This window comes from Oncorhynchus nerka, linkage group LG11 (assembly GCF_034236695.1).
Source record: "Oncorhynchus nerka isolate Pitt River linkage group LG11, Oner_Uvic_2.0, whole genome shotgun sequence".
In the NCBI taxonomy this organism is placed as follows: Eukaryota; Metazoa; Chordata; class Actinopteri; order Salmoniformes; family Salmonidae; genus Oncorhynchus; species Oncorhynchus nerka.
The window spans coordinates 24,060,172-24,083,799 of NC_088406.1; the positions used below are offsets into that span (position 1 = coordinate 24,060,172).

General features: G+C 44.9%; 1 protein-coding gene across 1 annotated transcript in view; it reads left to right on the top strand.

Annotated features, from left to right (window-relative positions):
- Nucleotides 1-23,628, top strand: part of LOC115126092 (calsyntenin-2-like) — a 546,721-nt gene that overhangs the window by 192,286 nt on the left and 330,807 nt on the right. The window contains exon 2 of the mRNA XM_065024315.1: nucleotides 20,923-21,045. Within this exon, the coding sequence (XP_064880387.1) occupies nucleotides 20,923-21,045 (123 nt within the window). The remainder of the gene's footprint in view (nucleotides 1-20,922; nucleotides 21,046-23,628) is intronic.

Genomic DNA, 23,628 nt, shown 5'->3' on the forward strand with positions numbered 1-23,628 from the left:
TTATCCCAGGGTTAGCCCACCTCAGTGTTAACTCAGGGTTAGCCCACCTCAGTGTTATCCCAGGGTTAGCCCACCTCAGAGTTAACTCAGGGTTAGCCCACCTCAGTGTTATCCCAGGGTTAGCCCACCTCAGTGTTATCCCAGGGTTAGCCCACCTCAGTGTTATCCCAGGGTTAGCCCACCTCAGAGTTATCTCAGGGTTAGCCCACCTCAGTGTTATCTCAGGGTTAGCCCACCTCAGTGTTATCTCAGGGTTAGCCCACCTCAGTGTTTTCTCAGGGTTAGCCCACCTCAGTGTTATCTCAGGGTTAGCCCACCTCAGTGTTATCTCAGGGTTAGCCCACCTCAGTGTTATCTCAGGGTTAGCCCACCTCAGAGTTAACTCAGGGTTCGCCCACCTCAGTGTTATCCCAGGGTTAGCCCACTTCAGTGTTATCTCAGGGTTAGCCCACCTCAGTGTTATCTTAGGGTTAGCCCACCTCAGAGTTAACTCAGGGTTAGCCCACCTCAGAGTTATCTCAGGGTTAGCCCACCTCAGTGTTATCCCAGGGTTAGCCCACCTCAGTGTTATCCCAGGGTTAGCCCACCTCAGAGTTATCTCAGGGTTAGCCCACCTCAGTGTTATCTCAGGGTTAGCCCACCTCAGTGTTTTCTCAGGGTTAGCCCACCTCAGTGTTATCTCAGGGTTAGCCCACCTCAGTGTTATCTCAGGGTTAGCCCACCTCAGTGTTATCTCAGGGTTAGCCCACCTCAGTGTTATCTCAGGGTTAGCCCACCTCAGAGTTAACTCAGGGTTCGCCCACCTCAGTGTTATCCCAGGGTTAGCCCACTTCAGTGTTATCTCAGGGTTAGCCCACCTCAGTGTTATCTCAGGGTTAGCCCACCTCAGAGTTATCTCAGGGTTAGCCCACCTCAGTGTTATCTCAGGGTTAGCCCACCTCAGTGTTATCTCAGGGTTAGCCCACCTCAGTGTTATCTCAGGGTTAGCCCACCTCAGAGTTATCTCAGGGTTAGCCCAACTCAGTGTTATCCCAGGGTTAGCCCACCTCAGTGTTATCTCAGGGTTAGCCCACCTCAGTGTTATCTCAGGGTTAGCCCACCTCAGTGTTATCCCAGGGTTAGCCCACCTCAGTGTTATCTCAGGGTTAGCCCACCTCAGTGTTATCCCAGGGTTAGCCCACTTCAGTGTTATCTCAGGGTTAGCCCACCTCAGTGTTATCTCAGGGTTAGCCCACCTCAGTGTTATCCCAGGGTTAGCCCACCTCAGTGTTATCCCAGGGTTAGCCCACCTCAGAGTTATCTCAGGTTTAGCCCACCTCAGTGTTATCTCAGGGTTAGCCCACCTCAGTGTTATCCCAGGGTTAGCCCACCTCAGTGTTATCCCAGGGTTAGTCCACCTCAGTGTTATCTCAGGGTTAGCCCACCTCAGTGTTATCTCAGGGTTAGCCCACCTCAGAGTTAACTCAGGGTTAGCCCACCTCAGTGTTATCCCAGGGTTAGCCCACCTCAGTGTTATCTCAGGGTTAGCCCACCTCAGTGTTATCCCAGGGTTAGCCCACCTCAGTGTTATCCCAGGGTTAGCCCACCTCAGTGTTATCTCAGGGTTAGCCCACCTCAGTGTTATCTCAGGGTTAGCCCACCTCAGTGTTATCCCAGGGTTAGCCCACCTCAGTGTTATCCCAGGGTTAGCCCACCTCAGTGTTATCCCAGGGTTAGCCCACCTCAGAGTTATTATCTCAGTTATCTCAGGGTTAGCCCACCTCAGAGTTATCTCAGGGTTAGCCCACCTCAGTGTTATCTCAGGGTTAGCCCACCTCAGAGTTATCTCAGGGTTAGCCCACCTCAGAGTTATCTCAGGGTTAGCCCACCTCAGTGTTATCTCAGGGTTAGCCCACCTCAGTGTTATCTCAGGGTTAGCCCACCTCAGAGTTATCTCAGGGTTAGCCCACCTCAGAGTTATCTCAGGGTTAGCCCACCTCAGTTATCTCAGGGTTACCTCAGTGTTATCTCAGGGTTAGCCCACCTCAGAGTTATCTCAGGGTTAGCCCACCTCAGTGTTATCTCAGGGTTAGCCCACCTCAGAGTTATCTCAGGGTTAGCCCACCTCAGTGTTATCTCAGGGTTAGCCCACCTCAGAGTTATCTCAGGGTTAGCCCACCTCAGTGTTATCTCAGGGTTAGCCCACCTCAGTGTTATCTCAGGGTTAGCCCACCTCAGTGTTATCTCAGGGTTAGCCCCCTCAGAGTTATCTCAGGGTTTAGTTATCTCAGGGTTAGCCCACCTCAGTGTTATCCCAGGGTTAGCCCACCTCAGTGTTATCTCAGGGTTAGCCCACCTCAGTGTTATCTCAGGGTTAGCCCACCTCAGTGTTATCCCAGGGTTAGCCCACCTCAGTGTTATCTCAGGGTTAGCCCACCTCAGTGTTATCCCAGGGTTAGCCCACTTCAGTGTTATCTCAGGGTTAGCCCACCTCAGTGTTATCTCAGGGTTAGCCCACCTCAGTGTTATCCCAGGGTTAGCCCACCTCAGTGTTATCCCAGGGTTAGCCCACCTCAGAGTTATCTCAGGTTTAGCCCACCTCAGTGTTATCTCAGGGTTAGCCCACCTCAGTGTTATCCCAGGGTTAGCCCACCTCAGTGTTATCCCAGGGTTAGCCCACCTCAGTGTTATCTCAGGGTTAGCCCACCTCAGTGTTATCTCAGGGTTAGCCCACCTCAGAGTTAACTCAGGGTTAGCCCACCTCAGTGTTATCCCAGGGTTAGCCCACCTCAGTGTTATCCCAGGGTTAGCCCACCTCAGTGTTATCCCAGGGTTAGCCCACCTCAGTGTTATCCCAGGGTTAGCCCACCTCAGTGTTATCTCAGGGTTAGCCCACCTCAGTGTTATCTCAGGGTTAGCCCACCTCAGTGTTATCCCAGGGTTAGCCCACCTCAGTGTTATCCCAGGGTTAGCCCACCTCAGAGTTATCTCAGGGTTAGCCCACCTCAGAGTTATCTCAGGGTTAGCCCACCTCAGTGTTATCTCAGGGTTAGCCCACCTCAGAGTTATCTCAGGGTTAGCCCACCTCAGTGTTATCTCAGGGTTAGCCCACCTCAGTGTTATCTCAGGGTTAGCCCACCTCAGAGTTATCTCAGGGTTAGCCCACCTCAGAGTTATCTCAGGGTTAGCCCACAGAGTTATCTCAGCCCACCTCAGTTATCTCAGGGTTAGCCCACCTCAGAGTTATCTCAGGGTTAGCCCACCTCAGTGTTATCTCAGGGTTAGCCCACCTCAGAGTTATCTCAGGGTTAGCCCACCTCAGTGTTATCTCATCCACCTCAGGGTTAGCCCACCTCAGAGTTATCTCAGGGTTAGCCCACCTCAGTGTTATCTCAGGGTTAGCCCACCTCAGAGTTATCTCAGGGTTAGCCCACCTCAGTAGTTATCTCAGGGTTAGCCCACCTCAGTGTTATCTCAGGGTTTCAGAGTTATCTCAGGGTTAGCCCACCTCAGAGTTATCTCAGGGTTAGCCCACCTCAGAGTTATCTCAGGGTTAGCCCACCTCAGTGTTATCTCAGGGTTAGCCCACCTCAGTGTTATCTCAGGGTTAGCCCACCTCAGAGTTATCTCAGGGTTAGCCCACCTCAGTGTTATCTCAGGGTTAGCCCAGTGTTATCTCAGGGTTAGCCCACCTCAGGTTATTAGCCCACCTCAGAGTTATCTCAGGGTTAGCCCACCTCAGTGTTATCTCAGGGTTAGCCCACCTCAGTGTTATCTCAGGGTTAGCCCACCTCAGAGTTATCTCAGGGTTAGCCCACCTCAGTGTTATCTCAGTGTTATCTCAGGGTTAGCCCACCTCAGTGTTATCTCAGGGTTAGCCCACCTCAGTGTTATCTCAGGGTTAGCCCACCTCAGTGTTATCTCAGGGTTAGCCCACCTCAGTGTTATCTCAGGGTTAGCCCACCTCAGTGTTATCTCAGGGTTAGCCCACCTCAGTTATCTCAGGGTTAGCCCACCTCAGAGTTATCTCAGGGTTAGCCCACCTCAGTGTTATCTCAGGGTTAGCCCACCTCAGTGTTATCTCAGGGTTAGCCCACCTCAGTGTTATCTCAGGGTTAGCCCACAGTGTTATCTCAGAGTTATCTCAGGGTTAGCCCACCAGAGTTATCTCAGCCCACCTCAGTGTTATCTCAGGGTTAGCCCACCTCAGTGTTATCTCAGGGTTAGCCCACCTCAGAGTTATCTCAGGGTTAGCCCACCTCAGAGTTATCTCAGGGTTAGCCCACCTCAGTGTTATCTCAGGGTTAGCCCACCTCAGAGTTATCTCAGGGTTAGCCCACCTCAGAGTTATCTCAGGGTTAGCCCACCTCAGTTATCTCAGTTATCTCAGGGTTAGCCCACCTCAGTGTTATCTCAGGGTTAGCCCACCTCAGAGTTATCTCAGGGTTAGCCCACAGTGTTATCTCAGTTAGTTATCTCAGGGTTAGCAGTGTTATCTCACCTCAGTGTTATCTCAGGGTTAGCCCACCTCAGAGTTATCTCAGGGTTAGCCCACCTCAGTGTTATCTCAGGGTTAGCCCACCTCAGAGTTATCTCAGGGTTAGCCCACCTCAGTGTTATCTCAGGGTTAGCCCACCTCAGTGTTATCTCAGGGTTAGCCCACCTCAGAGTTATCTCAGGGTTAGCCCACCTCAGTGTTATCTCAGGGTTAGCCCACCTCAGAGTTATCTCAGGGTTAGCCCACCTCAGTGTTATCTCAGGGTTTAGTTATCTCAGGGTTAGCCCACCTCAGTTATCTCAGGTTATCTCAGGGTTAGCCCACCTCAGTGTTATCTCAGGGTTAGCCCACCTCAGTGTTATCTCAGCCCACCTCAGGTTATCTAGCCCACCTCAGTGTTATCTCAGGGTTAGCCCACCTCAGTGTTATCTCAGGGTTAGCCCACCTCAGTGTTATCTCAGGGTTAGCCCACCTCAGAGTTATCTCAGGGTTAGCCCACCTCAGAGTTATCTCAGTTATCTCAGGGTTAGCCCACCTCAGTGTTATCTCAGGGTTAGCCCACCTCAGTGTTATCTCAGGGTTAGCCCACCTCAGAGTTATCTCAGGGTTAGCCCACCTCAGAGTTATCTCAGGGTTAGCCCACCTCAGAGTTATCTCAGGGTTAGCCCACAGTGTTATCTCAGTGTTATCTCAGGGTTAGCCCACCTCAGAGTTATCTCAGGGTTAGCCCACCTCAGTGTTATCTCAGGGTTAGCCCACCTCAGTGTTATCTCAGGGTTAGCCCACCTCAGAGTTATCTCAGGGTTAGCCCACCTCAGTGTTATCTCAGGGTTAGCCCACCTCAGAGTTATCTCAGGGTTAGCCCACAGAGTTATCTCAGTGTTATCTCAGGGTTAGCCCACCTCAGTGTTATCTCAGGGTTAGCCCACCTCAGAGTTATCTCAGGGTTAGCCCACCTCAGAGTTATCTCAGGGTTAGCCCACCTCAGAGTTATCTCAGGGTTAGCCCACCTCAGAGTTATCTCAGGGTTAGCCCACCTCAGTGTTATCTCAGGGTTAGCCCACCTCAGTGTTATCTCAGGGTTAGCCCACCTCAGAGTTATCTCAGGGTTAGCCCACCTCAGAGTTATCTCAGGGTTAGCCCACCTCAGAGTTATCTCAGGGTTAGCCCACCTCAGAGTTATCTCAGTTATCTCAGGGTTAGCCCACCTCAGTGTTATCTCAGGGTTAGCCCACCTCAGAGTTATCTCAGGGTTAGCCCACCACAGAGTTATCTCAGGGTTAGCCCACCTCAGAGTTATCTCAGGGTTAGCCCACCTCAGAGTTATCTCAGGGTTAGCCCACCTCAGAGTTATCTCAGGGTTAGCCCACCTCAGTGTTATCTCAGGGTTAGCCCACCTCAGAGTTATCTCAGGGTTAGCCCACCTCAGAGTTATCTCAGGGTTAGCCCACCCAGAGTTATCTCAGGGTTAGCCCACCTCAGGGTTAGCCCACCTGTTATCTCAGGGTTAGCCCACCTCAGTGTTATCTCAGGGTTCAGTGTTATCTCAGGGTTAGCCCACCTCAGAGTTATCTCAGGGTTCTCAGCCCACCTCAGTTATCTCAGGGTTAGCCCACCTCAGTGTTATCTCAGGGTTAGCCCACCTCAGAGTTATCTCAGGGTTAGCCCACCTCAGAGTTATCTCAGTGTTATCTCAGGGTTAGCCCACCTCAGTGTTATCTCAGGGTTCAGTGTTATCTCAGGGTTAGCCCACCTCAGTGTTATCTCAGGGTTCAGTGTTATCTCAGGGTTAGCCCACCTCAGAGTTATCTCAGGGTTAGCCCACCTCAGTGTTATCTCAGGGTTAGCCCACCTCAGTGTTATCTCAGGGTTAGCCCACCTCAGTGTTATCTCAGGGTTAGCCCACCTCAGTGTTATCTCAGGGTTAGCCCACCTCAGAGTTATCTCAGGGTTAGCCCACCTCAGAGTTATCTCAGGGTTAGCCCACCTCAGTGTTATCTCAGGGTTAGCCCACCTCAGTGTTATCTCAGGGTTAGCCCACCTCAGAGTTATCTCAGGGTTAGCCCACCTCAGAGTTATCTCAGTGTTAGCCCACCTCAGAGTTATCTCAGGGTTAGCCCACCTCAGTGTTATCTCAGGGTTAGCCCACCTCAGAGTTATCTCAGGGTTAGCCCACCTCAGAGTTATCTCAGGGTTAGCCCACCTCAGTGTTATCTCAGGGTTAGCCCACCTCAGTGTTATCTCAGGGTTAGCCCACCTCAGTGTTATCTCAGGGTTAGCCCACCTCAGAGTTATCTCAGGGTTAGCCCACCTCAGTGTTATCTCAGGGTTAGCCCACCTCAGTGTTATCTCAGGGTTAGCCCACCTCAGAGTTATCTCAGGGTTAGCCCACCTCAGAGTTATCTCAGGGTTAGCCCACCTCAGTGTTATCTCAGGTTTAGCCCACCTCAGAGTTATCTCAGGGTTAGCCCACCTCAGAGTTATCTCAGGGTTAGCCCACCTCAGTGTTATCTCAGGGTTAGCCTACCTCAGAGTTATCTCAGGGTTAGCCCACCTCAGTGTTATCTCAGGGTTAGCCCACCTCAGTGTTATCTCAGGGTTAGCCCACCTCAGTGTTATCTCAGGGTTAGCCCACCTCAGTGTTATCTCAGGGTTAGCCCACCTCAGTGTTATCTCAAGGTTAGCCCACCTCAGTGTTATCCCAGGGTTAGCCCACCTCAGAGTTAACTCAGGGTTGGATCACGCTTGGTTTAGATTTAAATATTGAATTGATTTAGCAAGAGTTGACCGGGACAGCAGGTCACAGCAGGTGTCTGAGTGTTCTTCAACCCATTCTACCCCTGGAGTAAAACCAGTAACTCTACCACCACCATCACCACACAGGGAGGAATCTGGCACAGTGACAATGCCCAGAAACTCACCTTGTCTGAGGCTACCACCAGAAAACACACAGTATTGAAAGTAAATCCTGACAGTCTGGCGTAACACCTGTGATACAGCCAGAAAACTGAATCAATACTCTGAATTGTAGTCTTCCAATTGTCTTTGGATGTCTGTAGGAGAAAATGGTGAAAATACATCAGATGAATCATAGGACTCACCAAAAGTAACGCCAAGTTAGTCTTAGAGGACATTCAGACTGTTTCAGACATTTAGATGGCCAATTTTCTGTGACTCCTCCATGTATGATTTCCCAGACAGTGTACCAGACATGTTATTTATCTGTGTGTTGGAGGTGAGCAGGTTAGAGTCCGAGAGGGACAGGTGTGTGGTGGTGGCCTTGGGGTGACAGGTGCAGTAACAGCCAGGTGTAGAGAGCAGTCACCTTGGCTGTGTGCTGGTTGAGTAATGAGGATCTTTTTTTCTTCCAGACTACCAAAACACTGCTGTCAGATTTATTTGCTGAACGTGCCGACAACTATAATCTTTTTATCTTTGTTTACCCTTCCTCCCTTCGTTCCCCTCATTCTTTAGGATACAAAAAACACGCCCCTCACCTCCCGACTGCTGACACCGGCATGTTTTCTGTCATGTTGCTTTGTGAGGCAAAAGGTGTTCAGAGAGGAGATACATAATTTTTTTTAGAGGGTAGATCAGCTTTAATATTGCAGATAGATTGTAGCCTCCATCAATATAATACTATGCATCATTTTGAATCCCCCACATATATGTTTTGTAAATATATACAGTAACAGTCAAAGGTTTTGACACACCTACTCATTCAAGGGTTTTTCTTTATTTGTACTATTTTATTAATTGTAGACTAAAAATGAAGACATCAAAACTATGAAATAACACATATGGAATCATGTAGTAAACAAAAATAGTGTTAATCAATGTTAATCGATTTTAGATTCTTCAAAGTAGCCACCCTTTGCTTTGATGACCGGTTTGCACACTCTTGGGATTTTCTCAACCAGCTTCATGAGGTAGTCACCTGGAATGCATTTCAATTAACAAGTGTCCCTTGTTAAAAGTTAATTTGTTGAATTTCTTTCCTTCTTAATGCATTTGAGCCAATCAATTGTGTTGTGACATGGTAGGGGTGGTATACAGAAGATAGCCTTATATGGTAAAAGTTTAAGTCCATATTATGGCGAGAACAGCTCAAATAAGCAAAGTGAAACAACAGTCCATGGTTACCTTAAGACATGAATGTCAGTCAATACGGAACATTTCTTCAAGTGCAGTCACAAAAATCATCAAACGCTATGATGACACTGGCTCTCATGAGGACCGCCACAGGAAAGGAAGACCCAGAGTTACTTCTGCTGCAGAGGATAAGTTCATCAGAGTTACCAGCCTCAGAAATTGCAGCCCAAATAAATGCTTCACAGAGTTCAAGTAACAGACAACATCAACTGTTCAGAGTAGACTGCATGAATCAGGCCTTCATGGTCAAATTGCTGCAAAGAAACCACTACTAAAGGACACCAATAAGAAAAAGAGACTTGCTTGGGTCAAGCAATACGAGCAATGGACAATAGACCATTGGAAATCTGTCCTTTGGTCTGATGAGTTCAAAGGTGAGATTTCTGGTTTCACCCGCCTTGTCTTTGTGAGACGCAGAGTAGGTGAACGGATGATCTCTGCATGTGTGGTTCCCAACGTGAAACATGGAGGAGGAGGTGTGATAGTGTGGTGGTGCTTTGCTGGTGACAGTGTCAGTGATTTATTTAGAATTCAAGGCATACTTAACCAGCATGGCTACCACAGTATTCTGCAGCGATACACCATCCCATCTAGTTTAGAGAATGCCAAGAGTGTGCAAGGCAAAGTGTGGCTAGTTTATAGAATATAAAATATATTTAGATTTGGTTACTTCATGATTCCATATGTGTTATTTCATAGTTTTGATGTCTTCACTAATATTCTACATTGTAGAAAAGAGTCAAAAATAAAGAAAAGCTCTTGGATGAGTAGGTGTGTCCAAACTTTTGACTGATATTGTATGTTTAAAAAAAAATACATGTCCCTTTATTATTTTCCTCTAACCCTACTACCCTTCCCCTAATTGGAGTAAACTAATGGACAACAACAATAAGGCTTCTACTTCCAGCTTATTCATACTACAGTCGTGGCCAACAGTTTTGAGAATGACGCAAATATTAATTTTCACAAAGTTTGCTGCTTCAGTGTCTAGATATTTTTGTCAGATGTTACTATGGAATTTTTTATAATTATTTCATAATTACAAGCATTAAGTGGCTTCTTTGCTGCCCTTCTTGACACCAGGCCATCCTCCAAAAGTCTTCGCCTCACTGTACGTGCAGATGCACTCACACCTGACTGCTGCCATTCCTGAGCAAGTTCTGTACTGGTGGTGCCCCGATCCCACAGCTGAATCAACTTTAGGAGACGGTCCTGGATCTTTCTGGACTTTCATGGGCACCCTGAAGCCTTCTTCACAACAATTGAACCGCTCTCCTTGATATTCTTGATGATCCAATAAATGGTTGATTTAGGTGCAATCTTACTGGCAGCAATATCCTTGCCTGTGAAGCCCTTTTGTGCAAAGCAATGATGACTGCACATGTTTCCTTGCAGGTAACCATGGTTGATAGAGGATGAACAAAGATTCCAAGCACCGCCCTCCTTTTGCAGCTTCCAGTCTGTTATTCGACTTACTCAATCAGCATGACAGAGTGATCTCCAGTCTTGTCCTCGTCAACACTCACACCTGTGTTAACGAGAGAATCACTGACATGATGGCAGCTGGTCCTTTTTTGGCAGGGCTGAAATGCAGTGGGAATGTTTTTTGGGGGGATTCAGTTCATTTGCATGGCAAAGAGGGACTTTGCAATTAATTGCAATTCATCTGATCACTCTTCATAATATTCTGGAGTATATGCAAATTGCCATCATACAAACTGAGGCAGCAGACTTTGTGAAAATTAATATTTGTGTCATTCTCAAATTTTGACCACGACTGTATATACCTTTTATGGACAAAATGTATTTTACAATAGTTCTCTTTTGTATAGTTTTAATCCCATCCTTCAGCTTTCCTCAACCCCTCCCATCTATCTCTGAAGACTATCCGGATTTGATTTCTATTTCCCATATATTTTTAATTGTGCTGTTTCACAAAAGTTCTGAACCTATATACATTTCACGGACCCAGTATATTTTACATGAGTTATCTTTTTGTTTTTAGTCCCACCCTTCAGCTCCACTCAACCCTCCCATCTATCTCTTAACACCATCCAGTTTCTATTTGCCATATATTCTTTAAATGTGGTGTTATGTTTCACAAAAGTTTTGAACCTTTCTATTCTCATAGTATCTACAGATTGTAAATTAAATCATTGTTTTTGTTGCTAAAAGTATTATTATATTATTGATCAACTGATTATGACTTTTCAAATCATCCAGCAGTGCTATTTGCATAGTTAGCTCCAGGTAAATGTTACAATTCTTTAGCCATTCCTGAACCTGCAACCAAAAACAAGCTACATATGGACAGTATCAAAACACATTATTGATTGATTCTGTCTCTTAGCAGCTAAATATGCAGAGCTGGGATGGTTGTATCCCCCATACATATATATAGCATTCTATTGGTTCTATTGATGGACAAGTTCCTGACTTTTTCCCCCTTCCACTTGACTCTTCCATTTTTGCGGTCAGAACATTCAGATCAAACCTACTCATTGGCCAGAGCGTCCAGTGTGCGCTCTGAGCGATCCGAGAGCAAAACGCTCTGAATATACAAACAGATCATCTGACAGCACAGTTGCAGTCACCAACACTCTGGATAACATAACAGCCTAACCAGCTCTTCTAAGGCGAGTAATGTTGAGTGAGCTGTCCTCTCATTTGTGTCTGGATGTAGCTAGCATGTTTGCTTTGGGGCTTGACTGCTGTTGTTAGTACAGAATGCTTGGATCAAAGCTTGGATCAACCCTTAAAGAGATGAGTGGGGCTAAACCTTAAGAGGGTGTGAATGATTCTGAATGGGTGAAGACAAAGAAGGGCTCTCCAGTAGTAGTATCAAAATATTCAAAGGGTATTTTCTCAAAAGTGATTTTCATTTTCTAGCTCAGAGTCTCTACTTTTATCCAATGTAAAAAGCACCATTTCAAATGTTGCTACAATAAGACCGATTTGAGCCAGTCGGTCACATATTTGACCTCTCAGCTACCCTATGAAATCTAACCATTTCAAACATAAAACTGAAAGATGATGGCCATATAACAAAGAACAACCAGCAATAACATATACATGATCAAATACAAATCTTGAATTCTCCAATTACATTGAATGAATTACAGGAAAAATACAAACCCTCCAACCCAAAAAGGCATGTGGTGTTGATGGTATCCTCAATTAAATTATAAAATATACAGACCATATATTCCATTTGGCTATACTTAAACTCTTTAACATCATCCGTAGCTCTGGCATCTTCACCAATATTTGGAACCAATGACTGATCACCCCAATCCACAAATGTGACCTCAATAGCTACCATGGGATATACGTCAATAGCATCCTTGGAAAAATCCTCTGCATTATTATTTACAGCAGACTTCTACATTTCCTCAGTGAAAACAATGTACTGAACAAATGTCAAATTGGCTTTTTACCAAATTACTGTACGACAGACCACGTATTCACCCTGCACACCTTAATTGACAAACAAACCAAAGTATAGGCAAAGTCTTCTCATGCTATGTTGATTCCAAAAAAGCTTTTGACTCAATTTGGCATGATGGTCTGCTATACAAATGGATGGAAACACTGTGTTTGGGGGAAAAACATGAGACATTATTAAATCCATGTACGCAAACAACAAGCGTGCAGTTAAAATAGGCAAAAAACATACACATTTCTTTCCACTGGGCCGTGAGACAGGGATGCAACTTAAGCCCCACCCTCTTCACCATTATATCAACAAATTGGCGAGGGCACAGTCTGCAGCACCTGGCATCACCCTACTGGAATCTGAAGTCAAATGTCTACTGTTTGCTGATGTAACGTCTGCTGCCAAGTCAAACTCTCAAATACGTAGATCCACTGAACGCAGCTCACTTTCCAGTCCACTTTCCAGCTCACACTCTCAAACACATAGATCCTCTGAACGCAGCTCACTTTCCAGTCCACTTTCCAGCTCACACTCTCAAACACATAGATCCTCTGAACGCAGCTCACTTTCCAGTCCACTTTCCAGCTCACACTCTCAAACACATAGATCCTCTGAACGCAGCTCACTCTCCAGACCCCAATCACCTGAATTCTGATCACCTGTTCACACACCTGTATGTCATTATCACACCCTATTTAGTTCAGTTATTTGCACCCCATTATTGTGACGTATTGTTTGTTTTGTGACACTTCTATTCGGAGCTCTGTTTTTCCTGTAATGTAATCCTCCCGTGTATGACAGTTTTGGCCTGCCTCACTAACAACTCCTTTTGTCTATTCCCTCCCTGTACTTTAGCCTATCGGGTTTCCTGTTTTCAACCTATTGCCTGATCTCCTAGACAACTTTACTAGCCGTTTCCATGCCTGTACTGTTGCCTTTTTGGACCCCCTGTGTATGACCTTCTGCCTGCCCCTGGAACCAGCTACCTGCCTCCTCCTGTGGTCCTTTACCAATAAACGCCTGCTGCGCCCTGCGCTTGAAACCAGTTCTCTGTCTCCCATCGTGTTAATTTCAGCTGATCATTTGATGCTTCTGTCCCCAACCAAGGAGGGCCTACAGCAGCACCTACGTAGATCACAGATTCTGTCAGACCTGGGCCGTAACAGTAAATCTCAGTAAGAGAAAAATAATGGTGACCCAGAAAAGATCCAGTTGCCAGGACCAAAAATGCAAATTCCATCTAGACACCTTTGCTCTAGAACTAACAAAAAACGATACATACCTCAGCCTAAACATCAGCGCCACAGGTAACTTCCACAAAGCTGTGAACGAGCTGACGGACAAGGCAAGAAGGGCCTTTTATGCCATCAAAAGGAACATCAAATTTGACATCCCATTTAGGATCTGGCAAAAAATACTTGAATCAGTTATAGAACCCATTGCCCTTTATGGTTGTGAGGTCTGGGGTTCCGCTCACCAACCAATAATTCACAAAATGAGGCAAACACCAAATTGAGACTCTCTATGCAGAATTCTGCAAAAATATCCTCGATGTACAATGTAAAACAGCCAATAATGCATGCAGAGCAGAATTAGTCCGATACCTGCTAATTATCAAAATCCAGAAAAGAGCTGTTAAATTCCACAACCATCTGAAAGGAAGCGATTCCCAAACCTTCCATAACAAAGCCATCACCTACAGAGAGATGAACCTGGAGAAGAACCACCTAAGCAAGCTGGTCCTGGGGCTCACAAACACAAACAGACCCCACAGAGCCCCCGGACAGCAACACAATTAGATCCAACCAAATTATGAGAAAACAAAAAGATAATTACTTGACATATTGGAAAGAATTAACAACAAAAAAACAGAGCAAACTAAACTGGCCCTAAACAGAGAGTACACAGTAGCAGAATACCTGACTACTGTGACTGACCCAAACTTAAGGAAATCTTTGACTATGTACAGACTCAGTGAGCATAGCCTTGCTATTTAGAAAGGCTGCCGTAGGCAGACCTGGCTCTCAAGAGAAAACAGGCTATGTGCACACTGCCCACAAAATGAGGTGGAAACTGAGCTGCACTTCCTAACCTCCTGCCAAATTTATGACCATATTAGAGACACATATTTCCCTCAAATTACACAGATCCACAAAGAATTCGAAAACAAATCCAATTTTGATAACCTCCCATATCTATTGGGTGAAATTCCACAGTGTGCCATCACAGCAGCAAGATTTGTGACCTGTTGCCACAAAGTGCCACAAAGTGCAACCAGTGAAGAACAAACACCACTGAATATGCAACCCAGATTTATGTTTATTTATTTTCAATTTTTTACTTTAAACATCGTTACAACACTGTAATATGACATTTGAAATGTCTTCATTCTTTGGGAACTTCTGTGAGTGTAATATTTACTGTACATTTTTATTGTTTATTTCACTTGTTTATTATCTACTTCACTTGCTTTGGCAATGTTAACATATGTTTCCCACGGCAATAAAGCCCTTGAATTGAATTGAGAGAAAACAGGGGAAAATTAGCATTAAGGGAAGAGGGAGGGAAAAAGAGATTTTAGAAGGGGCGGGGAAAAGAGAAATTGGCTAGTGCTGAGGGATAGAGACGGGGGAGAATAAGTAGGGTTAAGATAGTTACTGTAATTGCCTGTTAGTGTCCATAATGGCTAACTGTCTCTGCAGCGCTTCCTTTTCGTTAGGCTGATACATTCATCACAGCCTCCTGTATTGACCTTATCTATCACAGTTTCATTTCCTACAGAGTTATTTTTTATTTACAACTGTTTATCTTCTCCTCCCATCTGCCTTACGGGGTCTTCAGCTTCCTCCGCTTGCCCGATGAGTTGCATGCACCAGCCTCGCGAGCGCACCATCTGACCATCCCCACCACAGTCAGAAATTAATCAGGCGTTACGGCAATGCCGGGAGTGATGTTTTGAGTCAAATCCATGACTCTGCCGGCTTAATTAGCGGTGAAATGGCGGCGAGTAATTGTCACGGCAACGAGCAAGGGTGTAAAAGGTCAGGTGTGTATGTTCTAAACCTCACCTCGACAGGATCGCATTAGCCTGTAGGGCCTGTAGGACGACTCTATTCCCTCCATCCACTGGGAAATCATTTAAAAATATATTCAGTGCCCTTAAACTACCCCTCATTAATGATAAGGTGAAATGACATGGGAAAGCTATTATTATGACAATGTACTATCAATTCTATTATAAATGTGAATTAAATTGGGTCAATACACCTTTGTCAATGTATGACTCTATGATAGCAGCTTGGTTGAAATAGGTCTGTGATATCTACACGATCTATTTCCTCCACAGCTCCTCCCTTCTCAACATTACTCAGGCCTATCATAATCACACAGCACTTTGGGCCTATGGCTCCTCCATACAGTGTCTGCTCTCAGACTGCTCCTGAATGGACACATGAAAACCGGTGGCCTAATCACTCTTATTATGTGCAGATATGCTAGTACTTTGAAAAACCATTGGATAAAAAAGGACCAGCGCTTCATAAACACACTGATGTGGAATAGATTCAGGGCATACTGCTCTGGGTTGGTCACTGCTCTGGGTTGGTCACTGCTCTGGGTTGGTCACTGCTCTGGGTTGGTCACTGCTCTGGATTGGTCACTGCTCTGGGTTGGTCACTGCTCTGGGTTGGTCACTGCTCTGGGTTGGTCACTGTTCTGGGTTGGTCACTGCTCTGGGTCACTGCTCTGGGTTGGTCACTGCTCTGGGTCACTGCTCTGGGTTGGTCACTGCTCTGGGTTGGTCACTGCTCTGGGTTGGTCACTGCTCTGGGTTGGTCACTGCTCTGGGTCACTGCTCTGGGTTGGTCACTGCTCTGGGTTGGTCACTGCTCTGGGTCACTGCTCTGGGTTGGTCACTGCTCTGGGTCACTGCTCTGGGTTGGTCACTGCTCTGGGTTGGTCACTGCTCTGGGTCACTGCTCTGGGTTGGTCACTGCTCTGGGTTGGTCACTGCTCTGGGTTGGTCACTGCTCTGGGTTGGTCACTGCTCTGGGTTGGTCACTGCTCTGGGTTGGTCAAAGCTCTTTATTGCCTTACTATTTTTTCATTGAAATTGTTAAAAGCATTATAACAAATAATACGGCAACAAAGATCTCGTACTGTTGTGCATCTGTCCAGCATGGAGTGTGTCTAGTCTAGACCATAGGGCACATGTTTGTGTCTAGAGTTGTTTGTTGCTTATTTCGTTGCTTTGTAGAGATAACCAGTCTTCTGTGGAGAACATGCCACTTTTGTGACATTTTTGCTCAGAGCACGGGGCTCTTGTTTAGAGCACAGTGTCTTTGAATGCTGTTCATATGCACCCCATCGTGTTGCTTTCAGTTGTTCTCGATGTGTTGCTCTCTGTGGAGTCTGATGTAAGATCCTGTGTCTCAGAGGATAGCTGTGTCCAAAGCATTCCCACAAAGATCCCGTCTGGTTTTATCTAGTGGAGCGCGCTGCCAGAAAGGTCAGGGTATTTGAATTTCTGCTCAGGTCTAAAAAAAAAAGCAAATAACAAAGCCAGGTTAAATCAAACAAGCAGCGAGAGAGAAAAAAGGAGCAGCACATTAATTTCTGACATATTCTCAAGATATAACAAAAAAAAGAAGAAGAAGCTCTCTACCTTTGGTAATCGTGTTTTCCCAAGACAGGCATGAGTTTTAGCGAGGTGGTGAATCAACTTCCCTCCATTCACAAACAGATGTTATCACATGGCATTTAAGCACTGCCAGAAGTACCCAATGAAGGTGTTTGCTTTTTCAAATTGAGGTTGCAGGTGCGACGAGTCCCCCAAGGGCTCTCTCTCATGTTTCTTAAAACATACATCATATTAGTGACAGCCTAAACCCTTCAGGCTGGAGAGGTAGAAGACAAACATCTCCACGCAGATCCAACAACATCTTCAAATGCCTAAATGCCTGAGGATGGGGACGGAGTCCACACTGGTGTTCTTATCAGGGGAAACCTCTCAATCAGAGGCTGGGTTGGGCATTTCATGTAGTTCTTTATTTTATTTAACCTTTAATATACTGTTTTCTCTCATTGAGATAAAAATCTATTTATCAAGAGAGACCTGGTCCAACAGCAGCAGGGGGAACAACGTTTCAGAAAATAAAACTTACATACACTAACACAACATTGAACAACACTATAGACACACATACAGTACAATTACATATCGCGTAAAGAAACACACGTGTCATAACTAAATAAACAGCTGTCCTAAAGACAGTTACTCTCTTATGGGATATTTACATCGACCAAGTGTTTAAACTCCACCAATGTGACTAGATCATCAAATATTTAAATGTTTAGGAAAGAATTCCAGGACCACGGAGCTGAGTAACTAAAACTATTTCTATCATGACCTGTTCTAATTCTTGGTACTGTTAAAAGCAAATGAGAACGGGACTGTCATTTATATTTATTTACTGACCTGATTAAAAAATAATATAGATAAATAGGCATTTTACACAAAATTGACTTAGAAATCAGTATATACTAGTGTTTAAGCCTACGCAAGGTCAATGACGACCAGCCAACCGCACTGTAGGGATCACAATGATGTGTTAAATGTTTATGGTAATGGTGATTGGTTATGAACCTGAGGGCCACATGATATACTGAATCAAGTGCTCTCAGGGTAGTGGTTGTGGCCTGCGTATACAGTTGAAGTCATAAGTTTACATACACCTTAGCCAAATACATTTAAACTCAGTTTTTCACAATTCCTGACATTTAATCCTCGTAAAAATTCCCTGTGTTAGGTAAATTAGGATCACCAATTTATTTTAAGAATGTGAAATGTCAAAATAATAGTAGAGAGAATGATTTATTTCAGCTTTTATTTATTTCATCACATTCCCAGTGGGTCAGACGTTTGCATACACTCAATTAGTATTTGGAAGCATTGCCTTTAAATTGTTTAACTTTGGTCAAACATTTCGGGTAGCCTTCCACAAGCTTCCCACAATAAGCCGGGTGACTTTTGGCCCATTCCTCCTGACAGAGCTGGTGTAACTGAGTCAGGTTTGTAGGCCTCCTTACTCGCACATGTTTTTTCAGTTCTGCCCACACATTTTCTATAGGATTGAGGTCAGGGCTTTGTGATGGCCACTCCAATACCTTGACTTTGTTGTCCTTAAGCCATTTTGCCACAACTTTGGAAGTATGCTTGGGGTCACTGTCCATTTGGAAGATCCATTTGCAACCAAGCTTTAACTTCCTGGCTGATGTCTTGAGATGTTTCTTCAATTTATCCACATAATTTTCCTGCCTCATGATTCCATCTATTTTGTGAAGTACACCAGGCCCTCCTGCATCAAAGCACCCCCACACAACATGATGCTGCCACCCCCGTTCTTCACAGTTGGGATGGTGTTCGTCGGCTTGCAAGCCTCCCCCTTTTTCCTCCAAACATAGTGATGGTCATTATGGCTGAACAGTTCTATTTTTGTTTCATCAGACCAGAGGACATTTCTCCAAAAAGTACGTTCTTTGTCCCCATGTCCAGTTGCAAACCGTAGTCTGGCTTTTTTATGCCAGTTTTGGAGCAGTGGCTTCTTCCTTGCTAAGCGGCCTTTCAGTTTATGTCGATATCGGACTCGTTTTACTGTGGATATAGATACTTTTGTACCTGTTTCCTCCAGCATCTTCACAAGGTCCTTTGCTGTTGTTCTGGGACTGATTTGCACCTTTCGCACAAAAGTACGTTCATCTCTAGGAGACAGAACACGTCTCCTTCCTGAGCGGTATGATGGCTGCGTGGTCCCATGGTGTTTATACTTGCGTACTATTGTTTGTACAGATGAACATGGTACCTTTAGGCTTTTGAAAATTGCTCCCAAGTATGAACCAGACTTGTGGACATCTACAATTTTATTTCTGAGGTCTTGGCTGATTTCTTTTGATTTTCCCATGATGGCAAGCAAAGAGGTGCTGAGTTTGAAGGTAGGTCTTGAAATACATCCACAGGTACACCTCCAATTGACTCAAATTATGTCAATTAGCCTATCAGAAGCTTCTAAAGCCATGACATCATTTTCTGGAATTTTCCGAGCTGTTTAAAGGCACAGTCAACTTAGTGTATGTAAACGTCTGACCCACTGGAATTGTGACACTGAGTTATAAGTGAAATAATATGTCTGTAAACAATTGTTGGAAAAATTACTTGTGTCATGCACAAAGTAGATAACTCAAATCCAAAGCCACCAGTAATGTACATTGTGGTGGTGTTGGCGTGGTGATGGTGTTGAGTGGTGGTGATGTTGGAGTGTTGGTGGTTTTGGGGTGGTTTTTGAGTGGTGGTGGGAGTATTGGTGTGGTAGTGGTGGTGGTGTTGGAGAGGTGTTGTGGTGGTGTTGGAGTGGTGTTGTGGTGGTGTTGGAGTGATATTGAAGTGATGGTGGTGTTGGAGTGGTGGTATTAGAGTGGTGGTATTGGATTTGTGTTGTGGTGGTATTGGAGTGGGGGGGGTGTAGTGGTGGTGGTGTTGGGGTGGTATTGGAGTTGTGGTGGTATTGGAGTGGTGGTGGTGGTGTTGGGGTGGTTTTGGAGTTGTGGTGGTGCGGGTGTGGTGGTGTTGGTATGCTTCAGTGCCCTACTAGGCCAACTGCCTAATTTTTATCCCAAATTGTCAAAAATACATATTTTTCATCGGAGACCACACAAAATGTGTACCTTCTTTTCTGATCTGTTGTGATTCTGTGTTATGATTTATGTATTGACAATGAATTAAAATATTGTTACGATATATAGTTTCTGGTGCTTACTAGAACACTTATGTTTGGTTGTGTTTATATACTGACAGTGCCTTAAGTCTTAGACGTAGTGATTCCATGAATTACTGAAGTGGTTCCCCGCTGTAATTACACATACACCCAGGGACAAAGGCTGTGTAATGTGAAGTGGCACTAGAGACAGCTGTACAAATTGTTTGTTGTGTGGACTTTTTTTCACTCCTTCTCCTTCACTGAATGGCGGATAATGTACCTATAAGAAAGTGATACACATGTATTTAGGTCATTTTCACTTGGATGTGTATCACACAAAACACAAAACACCCTAGTTTGGTGTTGTTAACAACCAACAATTTCCTCGTACAGAAATCACAGGATGGAATTGGGGCATTGCTGTTCACACCTGAGTCAGAGAATTCCGTGAGAAAGTGAAGGAGTTGAGGAGGAAATGGGCTGTTGTTGCCGTTTTAAAACCCCTTACCTTTGATAGAGAGATGGTATATAAAACTCCTGCTTCACGGCCCTCAGGGGCTTTGCTCAATTATGCCGTGCTAATCGTCCTACTGCTCATGGACTTTGTTTTGGCTGGGCCCAGGAAGTAGTGCTCTGCTGGCAGTTCAATAGTGGTCATTGATCAAGCCTGGCGCGCTTTGAGACCTACAGGGAATGTTTGAGAGAGAACGTAGAGGGAGAGAAAAGAGGTAGGGGAGATTAGCAAAATGAGATTGTTTCTCAGAAAAACTAAAGAATGGAGATCCTCTGCCAGGAAAGGTGGTGTGTGTGTGTGTGTGTGTGTGTGTGTGTGTGTGTGTGTGTGTGTGTGTGTGTGTGTGTGTGTGTGTGTGTGTGTGTGTGTGTGTGTGTGTGTGTGTGTGTGTGTGTGTGTGTGTGTATTTCCAAGTGGGAGTTGCAGTTGGGGGAGGAAAGAAAAGCTGTTGTATTCATTTTTCACAAAGCCAGTCTCAGTTCACCCAGTAATTACATGCAGACTAGAAATGTATCAACAACTGTAAACACGACTGACATTCTATCTCTCTCTCTCTCCATCCCTCTTTCACACACTCCTTTCTCTATCGTAGTGAACAAACACAAGCCATGGATTGAGACGTCGTACCATGGGGTAATCACAGAGAACATGGATATCGTCCTACTGGACCCTCCCCTGGTGGCCCTGGACAAAGACGCCCCCGTGCCCTACGCAGGTATGGTACACCCCACTGCTGTGTGATTTGGTATTTTGGTATTTTATTAGCATCCCCATTAGCGAAAGCAGCAGCAACTCTTCCTTGGGTCCACACAAAACATGAAAAGTGGTGGAATGGTGAGCTAAGTACCAAGTTGTGATGAATGGGTGAGCGAAGTACCAAGTTGTGATGAATGGGTAAGCGAAGTACCAAGTTGTGATGAATGGGTGAGCGAAGTACCAAGTTGTGATGAATGGGTAAGCGAAGTACCAAGTTGTGATGAATGGTGAGCGAAGTACCAAGTTGTGATGAATGGGTGAGCGAAGTACCAAGTTGTGATGAATGGGTGAGCGAAGTACCAAGTTGTGATGAATGGGTAAGCGAAGTACCAAGTTGTGATGAATGGGTGAGCGAAGTACCAAGTTGTGATGAATGGGTGAGCGAAGTACCAAGTTGTGATGAATGGGTGAGCGAAGTACCAAGTTGTGATGAATGGTTAAGCGACGTACCAAGTTGTGATGAATGGGTGAGCGAAGTACCAAGTTGTGATGAATGGGTGAGCGAAGTACCAAGTTGTGATGAATGGGTAAGCGACGTACCAAGTTGTGATGAATGGGTGAGCGAAGTACCAAGTTGTGATTAATGGATTAGCGTCATTCATTCAGAGGACAATTTACTCGCTCTTAACTGCTGTGGTTGACCTTGGTTCTTGGAAGCTCTTGTAAATCATTAAAATAAAATGCATTAAGCCGGAACATGTAATTTCATACTTCTGCTTTCCAAGAAAATAAAACAGAATGTATAATTTCTTATTTAAAACCACTAGCTTTAAACTAGTACTACCAAACACATTCATATGAAAGCTATTCACTCCCTTATGTCCTTTAACCATGTATGAAACCAATACTAACATGTTTCCCTCTTAGTAGTGCAAATACAATTAGATTGAATCAATGTGATGGTGAACACTCCCCTATTGGGTTGCCAGTCCCAGTAGGTTGTCATTAGCTACAGGCTAACTGGCCAGCCTGGCTCCACTGCCTCCTGCCAGGCCTCTTGATGTGGCCAAGGCCTCAGTGTGGGGTTGGCTCCTGGGCTGGTGCCCACTCTCAGAACCCCTCAGGCTGGGTTGGAGCAGCTCTGATGTAGGTTGGCGAGAAGGATGGCTGGCTGGATATGGTTGTCTGAGTTTTCCTTCTAGTATGTGGAGACAGTGTAGTGGCCTGAGAGGGTTGCCTGTAATGGCCACCCTACAGGGAGAGAGAGAGACAGAGAGAGAGAGAAATAACATATGGAATCAGGTAGTAACCAAAATATGAAAATAATGGTGGCCCATTTGCCAGGACCACGAACAAAAATTCCATCTAGACACCGTTGCCCTAGAGCACACAAAAAACTATACATACCTTGGCCTAAACATCAGTGCCACAGGTAACTTCCACAAAGCTGTGAAGCTGTGACATACCAGTTAGGATCTGGCAAAAAACACTTGAATCAATTAAAGAAACCATTGCCCTTTAAGGTTGTGAGATCTGGTGTCCGCTCACCAACCAAGAATTCACAAAATGGGACAAACACAAAATTGAGACTCTGCATGCAGAATTCTGCAAAAATATCCTCCGTGTACAATTTAAAACACCAAATAATGCATGCAGAGCAGAATTAGGCCGATACCCGCTAATCCAGAAAAGAGCTGTTAAATTCTACAACCACCTAAAAGGAAGCGATTCCCAAACCTTCCATACCAAGCAATCACCTACAGAGAAATTAACCTGGAGAAGAGTCCCCTAAGCAAACTGGTCCTGGGGCTCTGTTCACTAACAGACCCCACAGAACCCCAGGACAGCAACATAATTAGACCCAACCAAATCATGAGAAAGCAAAAAGATAATTACTTGACACATTGGAAAGAATTGACCAAAAAACAGAGCAAACTAGAATGCTATTTGGCCCTAAACAGAGAGTACACAGCGGCAGAATAACTGACCACTGTGACTGACCCAAACTTAAGGAAAGCTTTGGCTATGTACAGACTCAGACCCAAATTACATACATATTTCCCTCAGATTACACAGACCCACAAAGAATTCAAAAACAATTTCAATTTTGATAAACTCCCATATCTATTGGGTGAAATACCACAGTGTGTCATCAAAGCAGCAAGATTTGTGACCTGTTGCCACAAGAAAAGGGCAACCAGTGAAGAATTGTAAATACAACCTATATTTATGTTTATTTATTTTCCCTTTTGTACTTTAACTATTTGCACATCATTACAACACGGTATATATACATAAGATGACATTTGAAATGTCTATATTATTTTGGACATTTTGTGAACTTTTGTTCTACTGTAAATGTTTTATTGTTTATTTCACTTTAGTTTATTAACTATTTCACTTGCTTTGCCAATGTTAACTTATGTTTCTTATGTTAATATGAATTGAATTCAATTGAGTGAGAGATAGATAGATAGATAGAGATGAGACAGCAGGGAAGGGGTTGGCTGACACTTTCTATCTCTCTCTCTCTCTCTCTCTCTCTCTCTCTCTCTCTCTCTCTCTCTCTCTCTCTCTCTCTCTCTCTCTCTCACTCTCTCTC